We start from the raw sequence: 18,522 nt of genomic DNA on the forward strand, positions 1-18,522 counted from the left end.
GCGGTCGCGTCGCCAAGCCGGCCGGAATAAAGTGTTGTTCCGCGCACCATCGGGCCACAGCAATTTGTCCACCATCGCCGGATTTCGACTCCCCTCGACGAGACGACTCAACCACCACGCCGACCCAACTCCCCGCCCGGATCTCTTTGCACACCATCCGAAATGTCGGCACCCCAGGAGCCTACGACCAAGAAGTTTGGCAAGGGTGAGAGGTCTATCCCTCACCCTGCCCAGCAGGCCTCCAAGTACTACCCGGCCGAGGATGAGCAGCAGGCCAAGAAGGTACGCTCACGATGATGCGGAATTCGAAGAGGAGGCAGAGCGCCACGTTTTCGCGGAACTCGATTTGGGGTGGAAGCTTTGGCTAGCCCGGGACCAGCCACACGGAGCATCAGACATGTGGATCACAAACACCAAGGACAAGACTGACCAAAGTGCACATCACCAGGTCCGCAAGGCCATTCGTCCCGCTAAGCCCCGCGCCTCGCTCCAGCCCGGTACCGTTCTGATCCTGCTCGCTGGTCGTTTCCGTGGCAAGCGCGTCGTGCTCCTCAAGCACCTCCCCCAGGGTGTCCTCCTCGTCACCGGTCCCTTCAAGATCAACGGCGTCCCCCTCAGGAGAGTGAACGCTCGCTACGTCATCGCCACCTCGACCAAGGTCGACCTCAGCGGTCTCGACCAGGGTGTCGTCGAGAAGGTTGGTAGCGACAGCTACTTCGCCAGGGAGAAGAAGGACAAGAAGGCCGGCGAGGAGGCTTTCTTCAAGCAGGGCGAGAAGCCCGAGGTCAGTAGCGCTGGAAACGTGCGACAAGTGTTGAACACGGACTGACGTTGGAAGCAGCCCAAGAAGGTCGCCGGTCACCGTGCCGAGGACCAGAGGTCAGTCGACAAGGCCATCCTCGCCAACATCAAGAAGTCGGACCCTTTCCTCCTCAGCTACCTCGGTTCCACCTTCAGCCTGCGCAAGGGCGACAAGCCGCACGCGATGGTCTTTTAAACGACGTGACGGGGCAGTCTAGGGCGAAGTGGGAAAGTGGGTGCGGATATACCGGCAGCCTGCGGCCGAAATAGCAGGTTTTCACGGCATGGCGATGGTTATGGAGGGTTCGGTCTGCATTTCCAATGACACTGTATTGCGCAGCTGAATCCCACAAAAGACATCAGGAATGCAACCTGGCGCTTCTGGTTCCTATTCAAATGAATTCACAATAAACGGGATTGGCAGGCCGATAAGGGGAATACAAGAAGAGAAACCATTTCCAACGCCAACAGGTATCTCGATCGATTGAGTGGATGCGCAGTGCCGGATGAGCATCGTTTCGTCATAACACGTCGTAGGCCGTTTCGTCATGATGTTGCTGACCGATTTGAAGCAGTACTTTCTTTACTTCCTGCCCTTTCTGACATTTAGTTTCGACGTGGCGCCGTCGACGGCATTGCCAGCCTTTTGTTTCACGTCGTGTTTCTCGAGCTCCTGACGAACATCATCGGATACGTCACTTCCAACGCTGGTGCCGTGCAGCCAGTCCAATACTCCGAGCGGCGCGTAGTTTCCTTTTCCGCCTGTCAACGCGTGCGTGTCGGCCCTCCTTGCCATTCCGCTAAGCATGATGCCAGAGGGAAGTACGCTGTAGCCAGAGTAGACGAAGAACTCCTCCAGCGAGACCAAGGCTAGCAGGAGCTGGTAGGTGAGGACATGGCAACGGAACACTGCCGCGGGCACGAACAACGGCAGCCAATGGTGCAAGAGGTAGCAGAGCGGATGGTCATACGTCGCAGCCAAAGCGAAAGGGGCGCGGATGCTTAGAGCCCAGTCACGGTGGTACTTTGCCAGGCGGGAGTGCTGACGGTGCAGCAAATGGCGGTGGATGTAATATTGGAGGATCTGAAAGCCGTAGTCAGCGACCCGTGTGGCGCAGTCGGCGCCTGTCATGGTAGACTTACTCCCCGTAATAGGAATGCGCCGCCGACATGCTTTGCGATTTCGTATGGGGCTGGCAGCGTCTTTGCGACGCGAAGCGCACTCCTCACGCGGAGGAGCTTGGTCGCAAATAGTTCAATGGCGAGCTGGAGGGCGACGCCCAGCAAGACATTGAAGACGCTCCAGCCTACGAGCTTCAGGAGTCTCCTCGGGCCCAGGCGACCTGGCAGCCCGAATTCCCCTTGGGCCTTGATGGCGACGGCAAGGCTGGGGATTCCTGTGTCGAGTAGGAGCGACGCCAGCGCGGGCAGCATGAAGAATATCGTCCTGACTGCCAGAGTGCCGAGGGCTTCGACCTGCCACGGTGGGTATGAAACGAGCAGCATGGACCATGTCAGCATGAAGAAGAGGATGTTTAATCGCGTGGACCAGCTGGTGTAGATGGGGAGAAAAATGTACGAGAGGAGGGGCAGGCCCAAGATTGTTTCGAGCATGGCGGTGGTGTTTGATGAGGAGGCTTGGAGTAGGTTAAGGGGCTGGAGGTTGTTTTGTCCAGGCGCGAGCGGGAGGGGTGGGCATGGTGTTGAGAGTTGGTGATGGCGACGATGATGGCGACGGTGCGGTGACGATGGCCAGCAGTGGTGTTTTTGCGACGGGAACCTGGTTTCATCAATGCCTGCCCAATTACGTCAATGCACGGGGATGATGGGGTGGGAGCCGAGGAGCCTTCAGGCCTAGCCCAGGGCACCGCATCGACCTGATCTCCCTGACGGACGGACGGACGGACGGACACACGGCACAAATGTTTTCTGAGGCGCGCCATGTTTTGTACCTGCACCCGCGCTGCACCCGCGCGCTGCACTGCGCTGCTCTCGTCTCTCTCGCCGTCTGCTCTGGGCAGTTGGACCGGGGGCGCGTCAGGACTCAGTACGGTACGAGGCTCGTTTCCGCGCCGCTGGGAACGAGGCGTGCGGGAAGCCAACCTAACCAACTGATCTCTCAAACTCTGCGCACGACAGCTCTGAGATATTGCCCTGCGCAATAAATAACCATATCTACCGTCGCAAAAGGCTTGACGCGCCGCCCAATCTAACCCTCTGCGTCAATAGTTACATTGGCCTCGGACCATTGGCAAAAGCGCCCCTGCCGTCGATCGCCCTGAAGGGTCAAAGGTCCCCTCGTGCCAAACGCCTCCCTGTGCCGAAATAATATCACCACGACCCGACCCAACCCAACCTCGCCATCCCTCTCCCCCAAACCCCCTCTGCCCAACTCCACTGCCGTCGCCGGGCCGCTGCCGTGGGTCGCCCTCTTTTGCACCCTCGCCAACGCGACACCATGAGCCGCGTTGCCCCTACATCGACACGGACGAGGACCCCGCAGCCAACGCTGCTCTCACCCTGACAGCCCTGCCAACAAGACCAAAACACCATGAACGGCCACCCGCAGAACCCTCCTTCGCCCGCGCGCCATCGCCGCGACAAGCATCGCTCCGCCCCCAATTCCTCTGCTCGTCGCTCCTCGAATCGTCCTCGCCCCAACCCTGGCTCACCCGAACTCATATCCTCCCTGATCGACTCTCTGTCTGCTATTTCCACCCCCGTCGAGGACCATTTTGAAAGCCTGCCTAGAATCGGCGCAGACGCTCTTGCGACCGAACCTGTTGCCGCGAATCCTGGAACCCGGTCCCTGGCCCGATTCTCAAACGGCGGCGGCAGGGGCAGTGGCTTTGGCGTCGAGTACGGTGTGCACAGAAACCAGCGTTGGGAGGACGAGAAGAGCAACCAGCTCATTGATGAAGCGGCCGAGCCGCCAGTCATCAAGACAGCCCCACCACCTTCTGGCTTCTCCGCCATCACTGCCCCACACCGCCCTAGACGAGAAAAAGAAAGCTCGCTCAAGAACTACATCGTCGCCAAGTCCAAGAGTACCTCGTCGCTCAAGTCGAGGCGTTCGAGCATCAGCCTGCGCGACGACTCCAGCAGCATTTCAAGCAGCATCCAGCGAGGCTTGCGCCGCTATTCGACAAACAGCAGGCTTTCGGTTGACAGCAAAAACAGCAGAAGCCAAAGCGTCGGCCATGCAGGGGAGCGAGTAAGAAGTAGAGACTCGGAGCGCAAAGGCTCGCACCACAACAACAATAACAACATGACCTCGATCAGGTCGCCCGGCTCAATTCGATCTCCTGGACTGGACCTAATGGCGACGTCAGCTCCCAGTTCGCTCCCGCCCAGCCCTGGAGGCAGCCCGCAATTTCAACGCTCACTGCAAGGTTCCCGGATTGACGAGGTTCCGTTTGAAGAACCAATGACTCCCCCCACAACAATCAAGGCGCGGCCCTCCTCGCTCAGTCTTCCGCCATCCACGATTGCAAACGAAGATGGTCGACGATCGCCTTGGATCGAACAATCGATTCCGCTCCGAAATTCGAGCTACCGCCACAGCGCATCGACAACGCCCGAGCCTGTTCGCAGCGCATCGAAAACCAGAATCAGAAACGAGCCGAAAAATCCAGTCGTAATCCAGGAAGATGAAGAGCCTGTGAGCGAAAAAAGGGAAGCCAAGGGTAAAGGTCGCGCAGACGAAGACGAAGACGAAGCTGCTCAAGTGACCAAGCGCATAATGGAGCTGAAGAAGAGAAAAGAATTGAGAGAACAGGCAGAGTTGAGCAGCCTCGCGGATTCTTCACAGGAGTCGGACAAGAGTATCGACGACCCCCAAGCAACAAGAAAGGCGGCCATGTCGCCCATATCTCGCGTGCTAGACATGGAAGAAAGGCCGCGGCAAGAGAGTTTGGCCAAAGCCCACCGCATGCTTGGTTTGATTTCCAGCGACGGGCCGCAGGCCGCTGTAAATCGCTCCCTCCCGAGCAGTCCCACGGCGTTGGAACATTCCACAGTGCGGAATGGAAGCTCCCATGGCGACGAGGACGCCGAGCTCCGCCAAAATTACCAAATGGCGCTAGATGCGTTGGATCGGGCAGGCGCCGAAACCCCTTCAATTGGGCGCAGCCGGACTGTTCTGGAACGCTCAAATTCGAGTACCACAACAAACACAATGAGGGACCGGAACAAAAGGTCTCTGGATGAAGCCGCACGCAGACTTGACATCCCCACTCAGTTCAGCCAGACGACGAGCACGAGCTCCCGTGATTACTTTTCCGGTCCATCGAGCGGCGCTGACAGCCTGTCCGTGTCCCGTGCGCCGTCTCGGGCTGCAAGCGCTGAAGAATCGGCAGGAGTGCGTGATTCGGTTGCGGCTCTGGCCCCGGGGCCAATCAAACGATCCAACTCGGGCTCCAATGTGAAGAGCAAGCGTTGGTCACATCCCGACATTCCGTTGAAGCTGGAGCAGAAACACAACGAAAAGGCCGACAAGACGAGACGAGACCAAATGCCCGTCAAGTCGACGCTAAAGGGGCCGCAGGTGCCGGAAGCCGTCCTGGAGGAGCCCCTTCGACCAGCGAGTGGCGACTCGATCGACGACGACGTCGAAGCTTTTCTGCACTCGCCTCGCTTGACGCAAAAGGTGCGCGAGCCGAATTCAGGACGCACCATTTGCTTTTCCGAAGTGGGCGATCCGGATGGTTTCGCGGTGCTCGTGTGCGTAGGAATGGGGTTGACGCGCTACATCACGGCGTTCTACGACGAGTTGGCCAAAACCCTCAAATTAAGGTTAATTACCCCGGACCGACCCGGCGTGGGAGAGTCCCAGGCCGACTCCAATGGCACGCCCTTGAGCTGGCCCGGTAAGTTACCCAAACTAAACATTAATCGGACTGCGTTGCTGACACGATGTGCAGACGACGTTCTCTGCATCTGCGATGCGCTCAAAATCACAAAGTTCTCGCTCATGGCACACTCTGCGGGTGCAGTCTATGCACTGGCAACAGCCTTGAGGATGCCCCAACATATTCGCGGTCGCGTCCATCTACTTGCTCCGTGGATACCTCCTTCGCAAATGTCGGCTGTCGGCCTACCCATGCACTCGACGAGCCCAGAGCGCCAACTCCCCAGATCTCAACGCTTCCTCCGCGTCTTGCCTACGCCTCTTCTCAGGGTTGCCAACTCCAGCTTCATGTCTGCTACGAGCGGTAGCATAACGCGAAGCGTCCCAAAATCACCGCAGCGTACAAAGCGCAAAAACAATGGTGCCCGTGATGCACCCGTGCCTGCTGGGCGCACATCATACGCCAAGGGCAATCGTGAGTCGATGATGCTCATGGACCAAGTTCTTCCGAACGGCAGCGCGCTCAACATTGCTGCCATGAATCCCGATGACCCGAACTACGAAGCAGCCGCCCAAGCCAAAGCCGCCATGACAGCAGCAGAGCAAGAGCGGCAACGCATGTTCGATACCCGGCTGACGATGGCGGTATGGGAGCTGGCGACGACGAACGCCAACCCGGCCGTGGATCTGCTCGTCTGCCTCGAGCGCACGCAGGCCATTGGCTTCCGCTACGTTGACATTACGCGCGCCGTCGTCATCCACCACGGCAGCCGTGACACCCGTGTCCCTGTCGACAACGTCAAATGGCTTGGCCGCACAATGAAGAAGTGCGAAGTGCGCATCCTCGAAGATGAGGGCCACGGCCTCATGGCCTCGGCTATCGTCATGGGCAACGTGCTCACTGAGATTGCTCGTGAGTGGGAGGATTGGAACGCCGTGGTCAAGAACACTCGCAGCCGCGACAACCTCCGCGGCGACGCTCTCAACGGATCGTGAGCGCGTCCATTCCAAACATGACTGCCCTCATGTCTCGACTAGTTGGACCAGCTCAGGTGTACGACTCGTCACACCAACTGCCTCCTCACCAAAGTTCTCTCCAACATCATCCGGCTACCCACCGGCTCGCATGAATTCCTTCGACTAGTCATTGCGTTTTCCTTCTCCTTCTACATCTGCAGCACTTGCACTTGCTCGTATACCCCTCATCAAATGATACCTCCTCCTTTCCCCAAAAATTACCTTTTTTCCTCCTTCCTTCTTCCTCCCCTTCGACCGTCCTCTCTACCAACATGGACGGGTAGAGCAGCGGGCATTGGCTCGTCCCCATCATCTGGGCGGTCGGTCACTTTAATGTATTCTGTTTGGCTTGGGTGGCAGTTGTCTTGGAGACCGAGCACGGTGAAAGAGCGAGAGAGAAAGAGAGAAGAAAGATGGACATGGCATGTGCATACGCTTTTGCGCATAGCTTAGCGCGACGGGACAGCTCGTCTGTCGATGCCATTGATGGATGTCGATGTTAGTGTAACTACCTACCTACGTACCCACCTCTGTCCACCAACTCACCCACTTCTCAGCCCTCGTCTTTTCCTCGCTCTGCCTGGTATTTGCAGACGGCGGGAATGAACTTGGGCTTGTGCGGTAGTCGGTGGACTGTGTAATTCTAAACGCTATGAAAGGAACAGGTGGATGAAATACTTGACTGTGGGCGTGGAGTCGGTGATGGACGAATACCCTGTTGTGTCTTGCTGCTGCGAGTTCTTCCCAATCTCGCCTGCCACCTTCATCTCGCTCATGGCTGCCTCGCCTGGCCTGCCGTGCTTTCTGCTACTTTCAATCTTCCCGCCAAGTTGAACGGCGCAGACGTAGGTGCGGACGAATGAAAAGTGACCAGGGAGCCAGATTTTCAAAGGCGTTGGAAGAGCTAGGGGACTTTTGGTTTGCGCTCCAAGTCGATGGAGTGGATGAGCCCGCTTGTCTACTCTGCTGTAAATGTTGCTGAGCGAAAGCCAATTGATCGTTGAATTCACGTTGGCTTCGCATCCAAAAGGCTCTAGCTCAATCGTATTCCAAATCCACACTGTGTGTGTATCGGTAGAAGTCAGCGACGAATTTCGTGTCCTCAGAGCCATGATAGAACCAATCCCCGACTTACCCTCCAAAGTCGCCGAAGACTGTGAGGCGCACCAAGCCTTGTCCCGCAGTCCTTTGCCTCACATAGACCAGCTCGATCGGAGACTGAACCTTGCCAATCCAAGAAATCGGAGTGCTGAAGTTCCTGTCTTCCAAAAGGCAGGATCCATCCAGTTGTGCCATGGAGATTTCGGCAAAATCCTCCTCATACGCAAGGATTCCCGTCTCTTTTTCTGGCACATCAGGGCGGAAGTCCTCCTCGTAGTTAGCCGGAAACTTATCGTGAACGATGAACAGTCCATTTGCGGCGCCGGAGAGCCCGATTCGAGCAACGACGAAAAAGCCTGTGCAGCCAAACATGCAGTTCATTGGATTATCAGCAGCCCCCCCTGGTACCCTCATTGCCGATTCAAGGGAACCCAGCTGGTGGAAGACGAAGCCGTTCACACCTTCATCGGAGTCTGTGGTGTTTGTCGACTCGTAGGATCGTTTTTCTTCGCGTCGATCTTTTCGACTGTCGACGGAATGCGAAGCTGGAGGAGGGTCTGTTGGGCGGTTTGTGTTGACGCCCAGAAACACCAAATCCTTGATGTCAAAGTGCGGGTGCTTTCCGAGGTACTCCTCATCCCGGTCCTCGTTATCTGCGCGAAGACCTCGGGGGCCTGGGCGTAGCTGATAAAATGCTTTTGTAGTTCTTCCGAGTGGGATCGCGAGCTGCGTTGGATGGTTCATATCCTTGAGCCACTTTACGTACATAGGATCTTGAGTTGAGTGAAAGATGTTTCTAGAGAATGGTTTCACCAGAGCGTCCTTTGGAGGAGGCGTCAATTTGGCTTGCATGCTGGAAAAGCTGCGATGATCCGACCACTCCCTGAAGGACTGCTTGTCAGCGGGGGTGACGGTGTTTTCATGGTATGTGGTTTCGTATTCTTCCCAAGTAGCACGTCGCTGCGCAAGGCTCTTGAATATGTTGTCCCAATTCTTTGACATGGCGGCAAATGGTGTTCTGCGAGGGTAGAAATGCAGGTGAGGTAGAAGCGAAAATTGAGGAATGTGCTCAGGTCAGATGGTGAGCGGAGATGTCCATGGATGGAGGCCCGCCTTTCACGTAGGCAAACAACGTGGAGCTTTGTTGTGAGTCAACACACCGTTGAGCGGTTGGCCATTCCTAAATAGGTATGGTAGAGCTTGACGGACCAAGGGACAGTAGTAGGTCTTTCTTCGATGGATCCACAGTCTCGAATTATCATACTTTGTACCAGAAAAGTGCAAGTAAGCAACTATTCACCTCTCGGGAAAGACATGGAAGTATCCATCTTTGAATTACCCTCGTCCAGACTAATCATAGACAGTAAGTCGCACCAGGCCGCGTCCCATAACCCGTTCCTTCGCAAGGACCAGTTCAACCGGGGAATCACGCTTTTCCAGCCACAGAATTTGAGTATTGAAATTCCTGCCATTCAGTAGAGAAGTTCCACTGAGTTTCGCCATAGAGAACTGCCCGGTCTCATGCGGGAGGGGTGCCACCTCTTTTTCTGGAAATTCAGCTCGGATTCCCTCTTCGGGGTCAGTGGGGAACTTGTCATAAATGATGTAAAGCCCCTCTGCTACACCAGATAGCGCGAGTCGGGCAACGACGAAGAAGCTAGCATCCTTAAAAGTGCATTTTGTTGGGTCATTTTCTGCTCTCGGTAGTATCCTTGCTGATTCGAGAATACCGAGTTGGTGGAAAACAAAGCCATTTTCATCACCCTCTGAGTCCGTGGCATTTGATCGTTGTTCCTTGCGTCGGTCTCTGTGGGTGTCACCCAAGTACGAACTTGGTGAATTCGTTGGGCGATTTGTGTTGACTCCTATGAACGCAGTATCCTTGACTTTGACATCGGGGAACTCTTCCTCTCGATCCTCAATGTCAGGCCGAAGGCCTCGGGGGGCCGGGCGCAATGCGTAGAATGCCTTTGAAGTGCGTCCAAGGGGAATCATTCGCTGGACTCCATGCTCCATCTTCTCAAGCCACTGCCTATACGCGCCATCTTTAGTGTAGTGAAAAATTGATTCTCTGCAGATTTTCCACCAAAATTTCTGTCGAAGGGGGCGTCATCTCGAATCTCAACCTCTCCCGATTACTCTTCGCGGACCACTCAGAGAATGATCGCTTGTCGGCAGAGTGCTGGCAATGCTTGTCAAGTTCAGCATCGTACTCTGCCAAAGTAGCATTTCGCCGCGCGAGGTCCTCAAATATCGCGTCCCAATTTTTTGGCATGACGGCGCGGCGGCATGCGCGTGGAAAAGTTGAATAAGAATGGAAGAAAGGTTCGGACGAGGTAGTGCTCCGAACGGTCAAGGGGGGCAGAACGAACGGAAGAGACTTTGAGCGTTGAGAGTTTGTTGATAAACGCGCTGCTCGACAGACCTCAAAAAGTTGGTGCCCTGATCAGGCTGGTTGTGACTATGCCCAAACCGGCATAAAGCCAAAGCTTTAGTGCTGGTACGGACACAATGGATATGGGGTTTGTTTGGGGCATCCACCCACCCAACGATACAGCGTTGCGGATCTTTGCATGCCACACATGCTTAAGTGTGTCATGTAAGATAAAACGAAATCTGGGTGAGAGATTACGGATAACACAGCGCAGCTTGCGCTAACAACCACTTCGGAGCAACAACGACAAACACACCCGCGCGCACACTTTCTATTGCAGCCTTCCACTGTAATCCTTGCTTGCTTGATTGCTGCTCCGGGAGAGACGCGAGACTGCTTTGTAGTAACGACGACCCGTTGTTTCTCTTAGATGCTTTATTGGCTAAATGTAGACGTCTTGTCTTCGCCGTTTTACGCGCTTTGTGCGGTCGCCCGGTTCAAGATTCTTCATACAATCTGCGAGACCAGCGTCATCTATCCCCCATGCTCTTCCAATCAAAAGGGTGGCGCTGCATTCCTTCTTTGGCTTTCAAAACCCCCTCGGGCGAAAGATGCCAGGTGCATGTGCTAGAAGCTACGCAAAGGCTTCAACAGCCAGTCAACAGGCAGGGAGCATTCAAGTAAGAGTGGATGATAGCGACAGGCCAACAGTATTATAGCCGTTTCCCTCAGGGCCGATTATCCAAAATGACAAGGTACTCCTGAGATTCTCTTCCGGCCTCACCGCTCAAATCCGCAGCAAACAGACGTGCTCTCCTCTTTGCATCTGGGCGCAGGAATTCGCCCGGCACAAGATCTTGTGAGTAGTATACTCCCCTTCAGATAGACACGTCCCCATGAAAACTGTGTGTGTATGCTTCAAGCCAAAATTCCCCTGCAAAGACAAAGATAAAAGGGGGTCGCGCATGAAGACGCCACCCATTCCCCCCCCCCCACTCAAACCCCATGCCCATCGCTACTCATCATACACCACACCTTCCGCAATGACCCAAAGCCCCTCATTCTCCTCCTCGCCCTCCACAGGCGGCGGTGCCGGCACATCGCACCAAAACCTAGCCGTGCCGCGCCGCGCCCGGTTGCGACACGCACACACGCCGCCATCATCCGCCCAACAGCGGCCCTCGGCGCCGCACGCGCGACAGTCCCACAGCAGCTCCCACGGCAGCGGCGGCGCCCAGACCGTCTCGCCAGGCGCCCACGTGCCGTCGCGGTCGGGGAGCGTCCAGAAGCGCACGCAGCGCGGGCAGCAGGGGTGGAATCCGCCAGGGCAGATCGGGTGGTGGTTTGGCAGGGTCTGGGCGACGTTGTCGGGCTGGTGGAAGAGGTAGGAGAGGCCGCAGTGGCAGCACAGCCAGGAGAGGATCCAGGGCGGCGGGGGCGCGGGGAGGACGTGCATTTCGCGGTCTGCCATGGTTGGCGCAAATGAATTTCAGGGGTCGCTGTGTTTCTTGGTGATGCGGACTTTGATCGAGGAGCGAGAGCCGGAGGGCTGCTGGTCCTGGTCGCTGGCGACTTTGCGGACTGTAGTGACGTGGAGAGTTGAGGATTGCGATACTCTTTGGTATTCGACTCGCTGGTAGCTGTGGTTCGAGCTTGGCGTCGTGGATATGCGGATGTAGGTGCGCATTGTGAGTGAAGAGAAGAAGTTGATACCAGCACTTTTCCAGCAAGAAGTTCATCCTTTTAAACGCAGTCGACCTGGCTTGCTTCGCTGTCCACACAGCCACGCGCTATCGACGTGCAGAAGATGCCAAACTTAAACAACAAAGAACCCATCACGCATGCTCTTTTCTCACTCGGCTCTGGTACCGTAGCTGTCATTCTTTCTCAACTCCTGACAATGAAGCTGCCGCCCCCTCCTGACGCCTTTTCACAGCCTCGACAGTATGCGTGACCGCAGCGAACGCACTGTCTGCTGTCTAGCGCGCATGTGCGCCGCCCGCAGTTGTGGCAGATCCATGACTTGTCGCGCAAGTCTGGCTGCCTGTGATTGACCATAGATGGAGGGACCGAGACGGATGGAGACCAAAAGGCAGGCATGATTGGCGGCTTTTTGAGAAAACCCGAGAGACGGGAAGTATCCGACAAAGCGTGGAAACGAAAGTTGCTGGCCAGACCCGTTTGAGAGTTGGGAAACGAGAGTAGTCGAGTATTTGATGCCCTCCTTGCTTTTCTGCTCTTGAACTTTTGTTTCTTTTCCTCGTCTCTCAATTACATGTACCAAGGCAATCGCAAGATCGGTCTCTTTTTCAACCAACCCCCCGACCGCAGCAGAACACAGGCGACAATCCGGTACACATCAAACAAGAGGAAGAGCCCGCCTTAAGTACGAACTCCCAAAAGTCCCCGACACCTCCCTAGACAGGCGTGACAGGGCTCCAGGGAGCTCAACGAAACCAGCCGACTCACTCAAAGCGCAACAAGCACATGCGAGACGGGCTCCTCGTGCCAAGTAAGGTGGACCAGCAGCGCGCGCGGCGCTAGCGAAAGCATGCAAAGGTAGGAGTGCGCGCAGACGCTTGCTGCAGAGGGCAGCGACAAGTTGCAATCAACCCACGACGGATTGTCTGCGCCTCGCTGCTCTTTTCGTCGACGGCGACATGTTGCAATATCGAGAGGGACGAAGGGGACGCAGATGCTGGCTCTGAAGTCTCACACACATCGTCTCGCCGCTATGTGGAGAGGCAGAAGGGTCAGCAGTCAGTCAGTCCGGCATCGCCGCGCAAATCACCTCGTACATGTGAAGATGCACGTTCACACCTACCACTCATATGTACTAGGCAATCTGGCACCACCATCCAGAACCGGACAGCTGCAAACCTTCTCGACGCGCTAAAAGGGCGTCTAAGGGCGTGGTCGTGCACTGCCGGTGCATGCGCATAGCGTCATCAGACGATGACGGGCCGTCCGGTCCATCCCGATCGGCGGAGCCGCTACTTTAATACTCCTCCCGTTCTCCCTGGTGGCAGTTGTCGGGATTCTACCTGGGTAGCTCGATCGCATGTGATGGCGGCGCTAGGAAGATTGCTTTACCGGTGGGTACCCAAGTGGGTGATGCTAATCTGTGCCTGGCAGGTGGTCGGAAGCAGCCGGTCACTTACCTTGGTTGGTGAGTCCGATCAAGAGGATCCGGCGCTGCCAGTGACGCACCCTGCTTTGCTGACTGAGCGCACCAAGCAGACGGACATGACGGACCCTGAGCATTCATGGTACGAAATGGTCCGCGAGCTAGTCATTTCTAGCCTCTTGTGATGGAAGGGCGGAAAGAGAATTGGACATGTGCACCGTGTGCAGAGAGCAAGGACGCACGCGCAGAAAAGAATAACAGAGAAAGCAAAAGTGTGGTGATGTTGTACAACCGGTGACACGCTGGCGTCGTCGTATCACCTGGTCCGCGACAGCCACACCCGCGACCTACCTGCATACCCGCAGACCCTGGGCGGAAAACGGGCCACGCCAGGCTGATTTGTTGCATCGTGAGAGCTGTGTTGTGTGTTCGAGAAGCGCCATGGATCAAGGGTGGCGGCTGCGAGAAAGAGAAAGCGCGTGGTCTTGTGCTCGTTCTAGCCAGGGTGTTGAGGAGCCAAATTACACGCGATCAGCAAGAGCAGATAACCTGTCTCGTTTTCATTTTTCTGGGGTATATCTTTCAAGCGAGGCAGTCCAAAGGAATAACCCCTGAGCCACATTCGACTCTATCATCATTTCCTGTACACCTCAAACGCCTTCTCCTCGGCCAGTCTCTCGTCGACAAGTCTGAGGACCTCAGGGTCGTATAGTTCCTCGGGACGCTTATTCCCCTTCAAGACCTCCTTCTCGTGCTTCGTCGCCTCCTCCTTGGTCATGCAGACCAGGTCCGTCAGGCGCAGCTTGGAGCTCTTTTGGCCCTCGAACCGCGTGTCGATCAGGTCCGCTGCCGGCGGCGCCCGCCACCGCACGAGCGCCAGCCGCGTGGCCAGGCCCGTGACGACGCTGCGCCCGCGAAACACTTCCTCGACCAGGTAGCCCACATCGTCCTGGGTGACGGGGATCTTGAGGCCCACGGCCTCGAAGCCGGCGTGCCGGGCCAGACGCTCCTCGGACCCTTGCAGCGCCGCCAGAATGCCGTCGTACATCTTGTCGCGCGCCTTGGAGGGTAGGTAGTCGTGCGGGTAGCCCGTCAGCTCGAGGATAACGTGGTTGGCGACACAAAGGCCGAACATGGCGGGCATGGTGCCGAGGACGGGCAGGATGCGCACGCGAAAGTCTGGGAGGACTCCGAGATCGCCCACGCTGCCCTTTTTGAATTCGTCCTCGGGGAGAGGCAAGAGTTGGGCTTTTCCGGGAGCCGTCTTTTCGGTCGAGAATACTACTGGGATCCCGTCTTTGATGCCCTGAGCGCGCAGCCGGCGGCGCGTCGACCGCGACAGAGCGTCTTCCGCAGACGCCGAAATATCGCCCACGAACACGCGCGTTGGGTCCGACTTGCAGCCCGCGCCCATGCTCGACACGACCTTGATCCCCTGCTTGTGGCAATATGCCAGCAGCGCAACTTTACTGTCGATATTGTCAATGGCGTCTACGACGTAGTCTGGTTTTTGGCCATCCCAGTCTGCCAGCAAGCGCGTAGCATCCGACTCGCTGAAAAGCTCGTTGCGGCAGTCGAAATGCGTCCACGGGCAGACTTGTTCCAGCCGTCTGCGGATGCAGTGGACCTTGGGCGTGCCAACGTCGGCCAGCGTTGCAAGCGCATGGCGGTTCAGCGACGACAGCGTTACTTGGTCAAAGTCGACGAGCCGCAGCTTGGACACGCCAGAACGCGTGAGCGCTGCTACCGCGTGTGATCCTACGCCTCCGCAACCGACGACGATGACGAACGAGTTGCGCAATTTGGCGAGGCCGTCGTCGGTCAGGAACACGCGGTTGCGGGCCAATTGTTCGAGGATGAGTTCTGAGAAACAAGTCAGTCCGTGGAAATTCACGGAAATGGGAGGAAGCAAGCCACCTTCATCGTAGTCTCCGTTGCGCGCCCTCGTGGCCAGGGCGATGCTGCGCTCGTCCTCTTTGCTCAAATTGTTGGCGTCGGCCGCAGCTCCATACTCTGTCAGCTTTTCTCCGTAAGTCAGGACCCCTAGGCATTTGCGCCGTGTTTCTTCATCAGTCGTACCCTGGTCGCCACATGCTCCTGCCCAATTTCCGGAATGTGTGATTTGACTTGAGCGACGTTGTTCTTTCGGCGCGCGGCTTGGTAGCCAAGCACAAGACTGGCGGCCACCGCGCCCGAGGCGACGGCGGTCATGGCGAGCTGCGCATTGTGGGACGATGGCGTCCTCGAGATCCACGAGGACATGCTTGGGAGTACGGTTGGTTGCGATCGCAAGTGTCGTGAAGCACGCTCGACACGGCACCGCAAAAGATGAGGAATGACGAAGCTCGCCTGGTCGGCACTGGCGTCCGTGCCGAGCCGCTGCCGCTGATCCTAGACCTGACCGAGGGAGCCTCCTTCGGGGCAGGGCCGCTAGGTAAACCCAGGCTTCTGGCCACTGCATAGCAAAAACATTTACCAGGCTGATTCTTTGATTGTTAATTTCAAGTTGCTATCGTTTGTGCCAACCATGTTCGCTAAGCCATCCAGACAACAAAGCTCTCCTAACCAACCCTCCACTCGTCTTCGTTGGCTCTTCATGCCGCCATTTCCCATGAACGCAATTCTACAGCAGCTCTTCAGACAATCTCGGATGCTAGAGCTTTGCTGCCCGCCACCAAGTGCCGCCTGCAATGATTACCCCCAGCTCCGCCCCTGTCGATGCGAGGGAAAATTATGTACTTCAGTTTTTAGCAAGGAAAGTAAAGAGAAAAAAAAGTATGTTACAGAAGGAGAGGTGTGTCACTTTCTTTCGAAGAAGTGACCGATTGAGAAGCGATCGCTGGACATCCAGGTATTCGTCATCGTCGGCTTGATCGGTCCAAACATGCTTTGCGCCATACGCCAATGCTATTGTATCTTCAAACATTCAAGGAAAGAGGGTGCCGCGGCCGGCAAGGGGTGACTACTTGTCCGAAAGTGTCTTCACCGCTGCTCCCACGTGTCACGTGTATCGTTAGAGTCACGGCCGGGAGGATCGGGGTTTCGTACCTGCAAGGGGCGTCAGAACATTTCGGATCCACGTTTACATGTCTCGAAAACTCACATTCAACGTCCTCGTGTAGTCGCGGTTGTCCTCAATCGAGACGATGCTTGCGTGACTGTTGTTGTTGTCCACGTGGTATGGATAGGGATTGAGGCGTGGGTCTTGAAATACTGGCCGGCTGTTGCGTCTATCTCTCTCCGACATGGGCGTCATTGTCTCAGTGCCGGACGGGTCGTTTGAACTATGCCGCGTGTTAATCGGCGGAAGCGTGGTGCTGTAGTCTCTTTCTGCTGACTTGAGGAGCCCTGTCCGACTAAGCGTGCTCACGTTCCTCTGAGGCGGATGGTTTGCGTCGCCATTCTCATCGCGGCCGGCGTTCTGTGCGTTTCGGCGTCGCAAAAGGATCCATGTCGCGATGCCTACTATCAAAGCGACTCCGGCGAGTCCACCCACTACCGCCCCAGCAATTTGGCCTCCCGACACGGAATTTCTTGAAGCTGGACGAGAATCGCGAGAATCGGCCGATGTGCTGTTGGCCCCTGGCACAGACGTCACTGTCTGTGTAATGACGTTTCCCCCTTGAGTGACGACCGTCACCGAAGTGACGGCGGACGAGGACTTGATGGAGGTGGAAAGGGTCGATTCCGATTTAGCGGAAGATTCGGCAGTCGCGGCGCTCGACGTGCTCTCGGCAGACGACTCGGATGTCTGTGTCTGGAAAACCTCGCGTTAGAACCAGGCCAGCAAAACCTTGGCGAGAAAAGAAGAGAAGGAAAAAGTCCCATCGTACAGAACTGGGGGTTGTGGAGGTGGAGGTGGACGAGGGGGAGGGAATGACGGTGATGAGCTTTGAGACAGTGTGGTCTACTGCCACAGTCTTGGTATCAACCCTCGTGGTTGGTGGAACAGACGTCTGCATCCAGTGTTAAGACGCAATCTCCTGGCCGCTTCCACAACTGATAAAGTACGTCGCAACCGAGCTTGAAGGGCAGATCAAAATGCGAAGAAGAGAGTTGCAGCGTCGGTTGCCGAAGCGATGGGACTGCCGACAGAAATCAAGGACTTACCGCACTAGACTGAGCGCTCGTTTTCGCTGCCGTAGACGCGGCCGCGGTCCCCGATATTGGCGTGTCGGCTCTGATGTAGCCATATAGGTTGTCGTCCGAGTTGCCACAACTTTCGTATCCATATCCTGGGCAAGTCGTGTCGCACTTGGTCGTGTCCTTTTGGTCAGATGGAGCGTAGTTGGAGCACCAGCAATTCTTGCCCTGGACAATGGCGAAAGCGAAATTTTCTTTGCATTCGTTGTAGCAATGGCCGTTGGATTGGAAGGTATAAGTGTCTAGCGGCAAAGTTAGCAATGCCGAAAGCAGCCATTGCGGTTCGAAGCGCACCCTGGAAGTTGCTTGCACCGGTGTTTTGGCCGGAGCAGTATGTTTGTGAGAGACCACGTGCTTGTCCTAGGAAGAGCGCTAGAAGGAGCAAGCGTTGGAAGACGTCTTGCCAGGAACAAAGTTTGGGACCCATGTCGACGGCGTCTTGTCAACGTAAATTTTGGCGGGAGACTAGAATTTTTGATCGACGTATCCCTGAGACGGCTGTCAACCGACGGCAAGCAAGTCAATGCGCCGCCTCGAAAGAGGTTAAAGACAGATGTCCGGGTGTTGGTTCGTGGCCGTCAGGACGCCGGCGCTACCTGGATGCAGATGGATCGTAGCTCTGCTCCCACACCACCACGTCCAGACGAAAGGAGCCAGAACTGGCACTGCGGATGACCGTCGAGGCTCGCAGCAGTTGGCGATGACGAGCGGAGGGGGTTGCGGCGGCGGACTCTCTGGTTAGATGGTCCAGGCAGGCGATCGGCGAGGAAGCGAGGAATGGAGAGTCCCGCTGAGCGAAGAAAATGGGGCTTCAGCGACAGATCAGCATTTCTGCAACCAAGGGCAGCGGAATGGAGCAGTATCAGGCCAGCAGGCAAAAGGAATTGGGCGGTGATGAGAAAGGAAGAGAGAGACGAGAGGTGTGGAGGTGCAAAGGATGGTGAGAGGAATCGATGGGAGGGTTTCGACGGCGCGGCTGGGAGCACCCTGCATGCGGCCGACCAGGGCTGTGAAATGCACAAGGACCAGCGTCGTGCACCGCCTGAGCCGGGGCCATGCAAGGCGCGGAAAACAGACGCAAGAGCGAGAGAGAAAAATAAAAAATAAAAT

General features: G+C 56.4%; 8 protein-coding genes across 8 annotated transcripts; 2 read left to right on the plus strand and 6 right to left on the minus strand.

Annotated features, from left to right (window-relative positions):
* Positions 1–101: 101 nt before the first annotated feature.
* Positions 102–1,490, plus strand: J3D65DRAFT_622301 (60S ribosomal protein eL6). The gene is made up of 3 exons (XM_066800056.1): positions 102–282; positions 449–784; positions 842–1,490. The coding sequence occupies exons 1-3, from the start codon at positions 163–165 to the stop codon at positions 995–997; spliced, it is 612 nt and encodes a 203-aa protein (XP_066656220.1). The 5' UTR covers positions 102–162; the 3' UTR covers positions 998–1,490.
* J3D65DRAFT_332528 (uncharacterized protein) lies at positions 1,045–2,569 on the minus strand. Its single transcript, XM_066795429.1, has 2 exons — positions 1,945–2,569; positions 1,045–1,885 (listed from the first exon to the last, which is right to left on the minus strand). Exons 1-2 carry the CDS (start codon positions 2,413–2,415, stop codon positions 1,385–1,387), a joined length of 972 nt encoding a protein of 323 aa, XP_066656221.1. The 5' UTR covers positions 2,416–2,569; the 3' UTR covers positions 1,045–1,384.
* A 590-nt stretch (positions 2,570–3,159) lies between these two features.
* J3D65DRAFT_332628 (uncharacterized protein) lies at positions 3,160–6,753 on the plus strand. The gene is made up of 2 exons (XM_066795430.1): positions 3,160–5,669; positions 5,724–6,753. Exons 1-2 carry the CDS (start codon positions 3,353–3,355, stop codon positions 6,644–6,646), a joined length of 3,240 nt encoding a protein of 1,079 aa, XP_066656222.1. The 5' UTR covers positions 3,160–3,352; the 3' UTR covers positions 6,647–6,753.
* A 952-nt stretch (positions 6,754–7,705) lies between these two features.
* J3D65DRAFT_667219 (uncharacterized protein) lies at positions 7,706–8,770 on the minus strand (the record flags this gene model as incomplete). The annotated part of the gene is made up of 2 exons (XM_066803004.1): positions 7,706–7,727; positions 7,803–8,770. The coding sequence occupies 2 exons, from the start codon at positions 8,768–8,770 to the stop codon at positions 7,706–7,708; spliced, it is 990 nt and encodes a 329-aa protein (XP_066656223.1).
* A 174-nt stretch (positions 8,771–8,944) lies between these two features.
* On the minus strand, positions 8,945–9,899 carry J3D65DRAFT_332714 (uncharacterized protein). Its single transcript, XM_066795432.1, has one exon. The coding sequence runs from the start codon at positions 9,782–9,784 to the stop codon at positions 9,119–9,121; it is 666 nt and encodes a 221-aa protein (XP_066656224.1). The 5' UTR covers positions 9,785–9,899; the 3' UTR covers positions 8,945–9,118.
* A 1,258-nt stretch (positions 9,900–11,157) lies between these two features.
* On the minus strand, positions 11,158–11,613 carry J3D65DRAFT_602547 (uncharacterized protein; the record flags this gene model as incomplete). Its single annotated transcript, XM_066798127.1, has 1 exon — positions 11,158–11,613. The coding sequence occupies one exon, from the start codon at positions 11,611–11,613 to the stop codon at positions 11,158–11,160; it is 456 nt and encodes a 151-aa protein (XP_066656225.1).
* Positions 11,614–13,612: 1,999 nt separating this feature from the next.
* J3D65DRAFT_622311 (uncharacterized protein) lies at positions 13,613–15,714 on the minus strand. Its single transcript, XM_066800057.1, has 3 exons — positions 15,349–15,714; positions 15,187–15,289; positions 13,613–15,132 (listed from the first exon to the last, which is right to left on the minus strand). Exons 1-3 carry the CDS (start codon positions 15,529–15,531, stop codon positions 13,904–13,906), a joined length of 1,515 nt encoding a protein of 504 aa, XP_066656226.1. The 5' UTR covers positions 15,532–15,714; the 3' UTR covers positions 13,613–13,903.
* A 537-nt stretch (positions 15,715–16,251) lies between these two features.
* J3D65DRAFT_552307 (uncharacterized protein) lies at positions 16,252–17,839 on the minus strand (the record flags this gene model as incomplete). Its single annotated transcript, XM_066797077.1, has 4 exons — positions 16,252–16,317; positions 16,373–16,999; positions 17,380–17,654; positions 17,707–17,839. The coding sequence occupies 4 exons, from the start codon at positions 17,837–17,839 to the stop codon at positions 16,252–16,254; spliced, it is 1,101 nt and encodes a 366-aa protein (XP_066656227.1).
* Positions 17,840–18,522: the final 683 nt, after the last annotated feature.

The sequence above is a fragment of the Phyllosticta citribraziliensis genome, assembly GCF_038025025.1.
Source record: "Phyllosticta citribraziliensis strain CPC 17464 chromosome Unknown J3D65scaffold_5, whole genome shotgun sequence".
Classification (NCBI taxonomy): Eukaryota; Fungi; Ascomycota; class Dothideomycetes; order Botryosphaeriales; family Phyllostictaceae; genus Phyllosticta; species Phyllosticta citribraziliensis.

Excerpts from the sequence above, each read along its gene's own strand:
- J3D65DRAFT_622311 (XM_066800057.1), bottom strand. The coding sequence starts at position 15,531 with ATGTCCTCGTGGATCTCGAGGACGCCATCGTCCCACAATGCGCAGCTC. Across the intron at positions 15,290-15,348 it reads AGGAGCATGTGGCGACCAGG|CTGACAGAGTATGGAGCTGC; the intron begins GTACGACTGATG and ends TACGGAGAAAAG. Across the intron at positions 15,133-15,186 it reads CAACGGAGACTACGATGAAG|AACTCATCCTCGAACAATTG; the intron begins GTGGCTTGCTTC and ends CTTGTTTCTCAG.
- J3D65DRAFT_332714 (XM_066795432.1), bottom strand. The coding sequence starts at position 9,784 with ATGGAGCATGGAGTCCAGCGAATGATTCCCCTTGGACGCACTTCAAAG.
- J3D65DRAFT_622301 (XM_066800056.1), top strand. The coding sequence starts at position 163 with ATGTCGGCACCCCAGGAGCCTACGACCAAGAAGTTTGGCAAGGGTGAG. Across the intron at positions 283-448 it reads ATGAGCAGCAGGCCAAGAAG|GTCCGCAAGGCCATTCGTCC; the intron begins GTACGCTCACGA and ends GCACATCACCAG. Across the intron at positions 785-841 it reads AGCAGGGCGAGAAGCCCGAG|CCCAAGAAGGTCGCCGGTCA; the intron begins GTCAGTAGCGCT and ends CGTTGGAAGCAG.
- J3D65DRAFT_332628 (XM_066795430.1), top strand. The coding sequence starts at position 3,353 with ATGAACGGCCACCCGCAGAACCCTCCTTCGCCCGCGCGCCATCGCCGC. Across the intron at positions 5,670-5,723 it reads CACGCCCTTGAGCTGGCCCG|ACGACGTTCTCTGCATCTGC; the intron begins GTAAGTTACCCA and ends CACGATGTGCAG.
- J3D65DRAFT_332528 (XM_066795429.1), bottom strand. The coding sequence starts at position 2,415 with ATGCTCGAAACAATCTTGGGCCTGCCCCTCCTCTCGTACATTTTTCTC. Across the intron at positions 1,886-1,944 it reads GCGCATTCCTATTACGGGGA|ATCCTCCAATATTACATCCA; the intron begins GTAAGTCTACCA and ends TACGGCTTTCAG.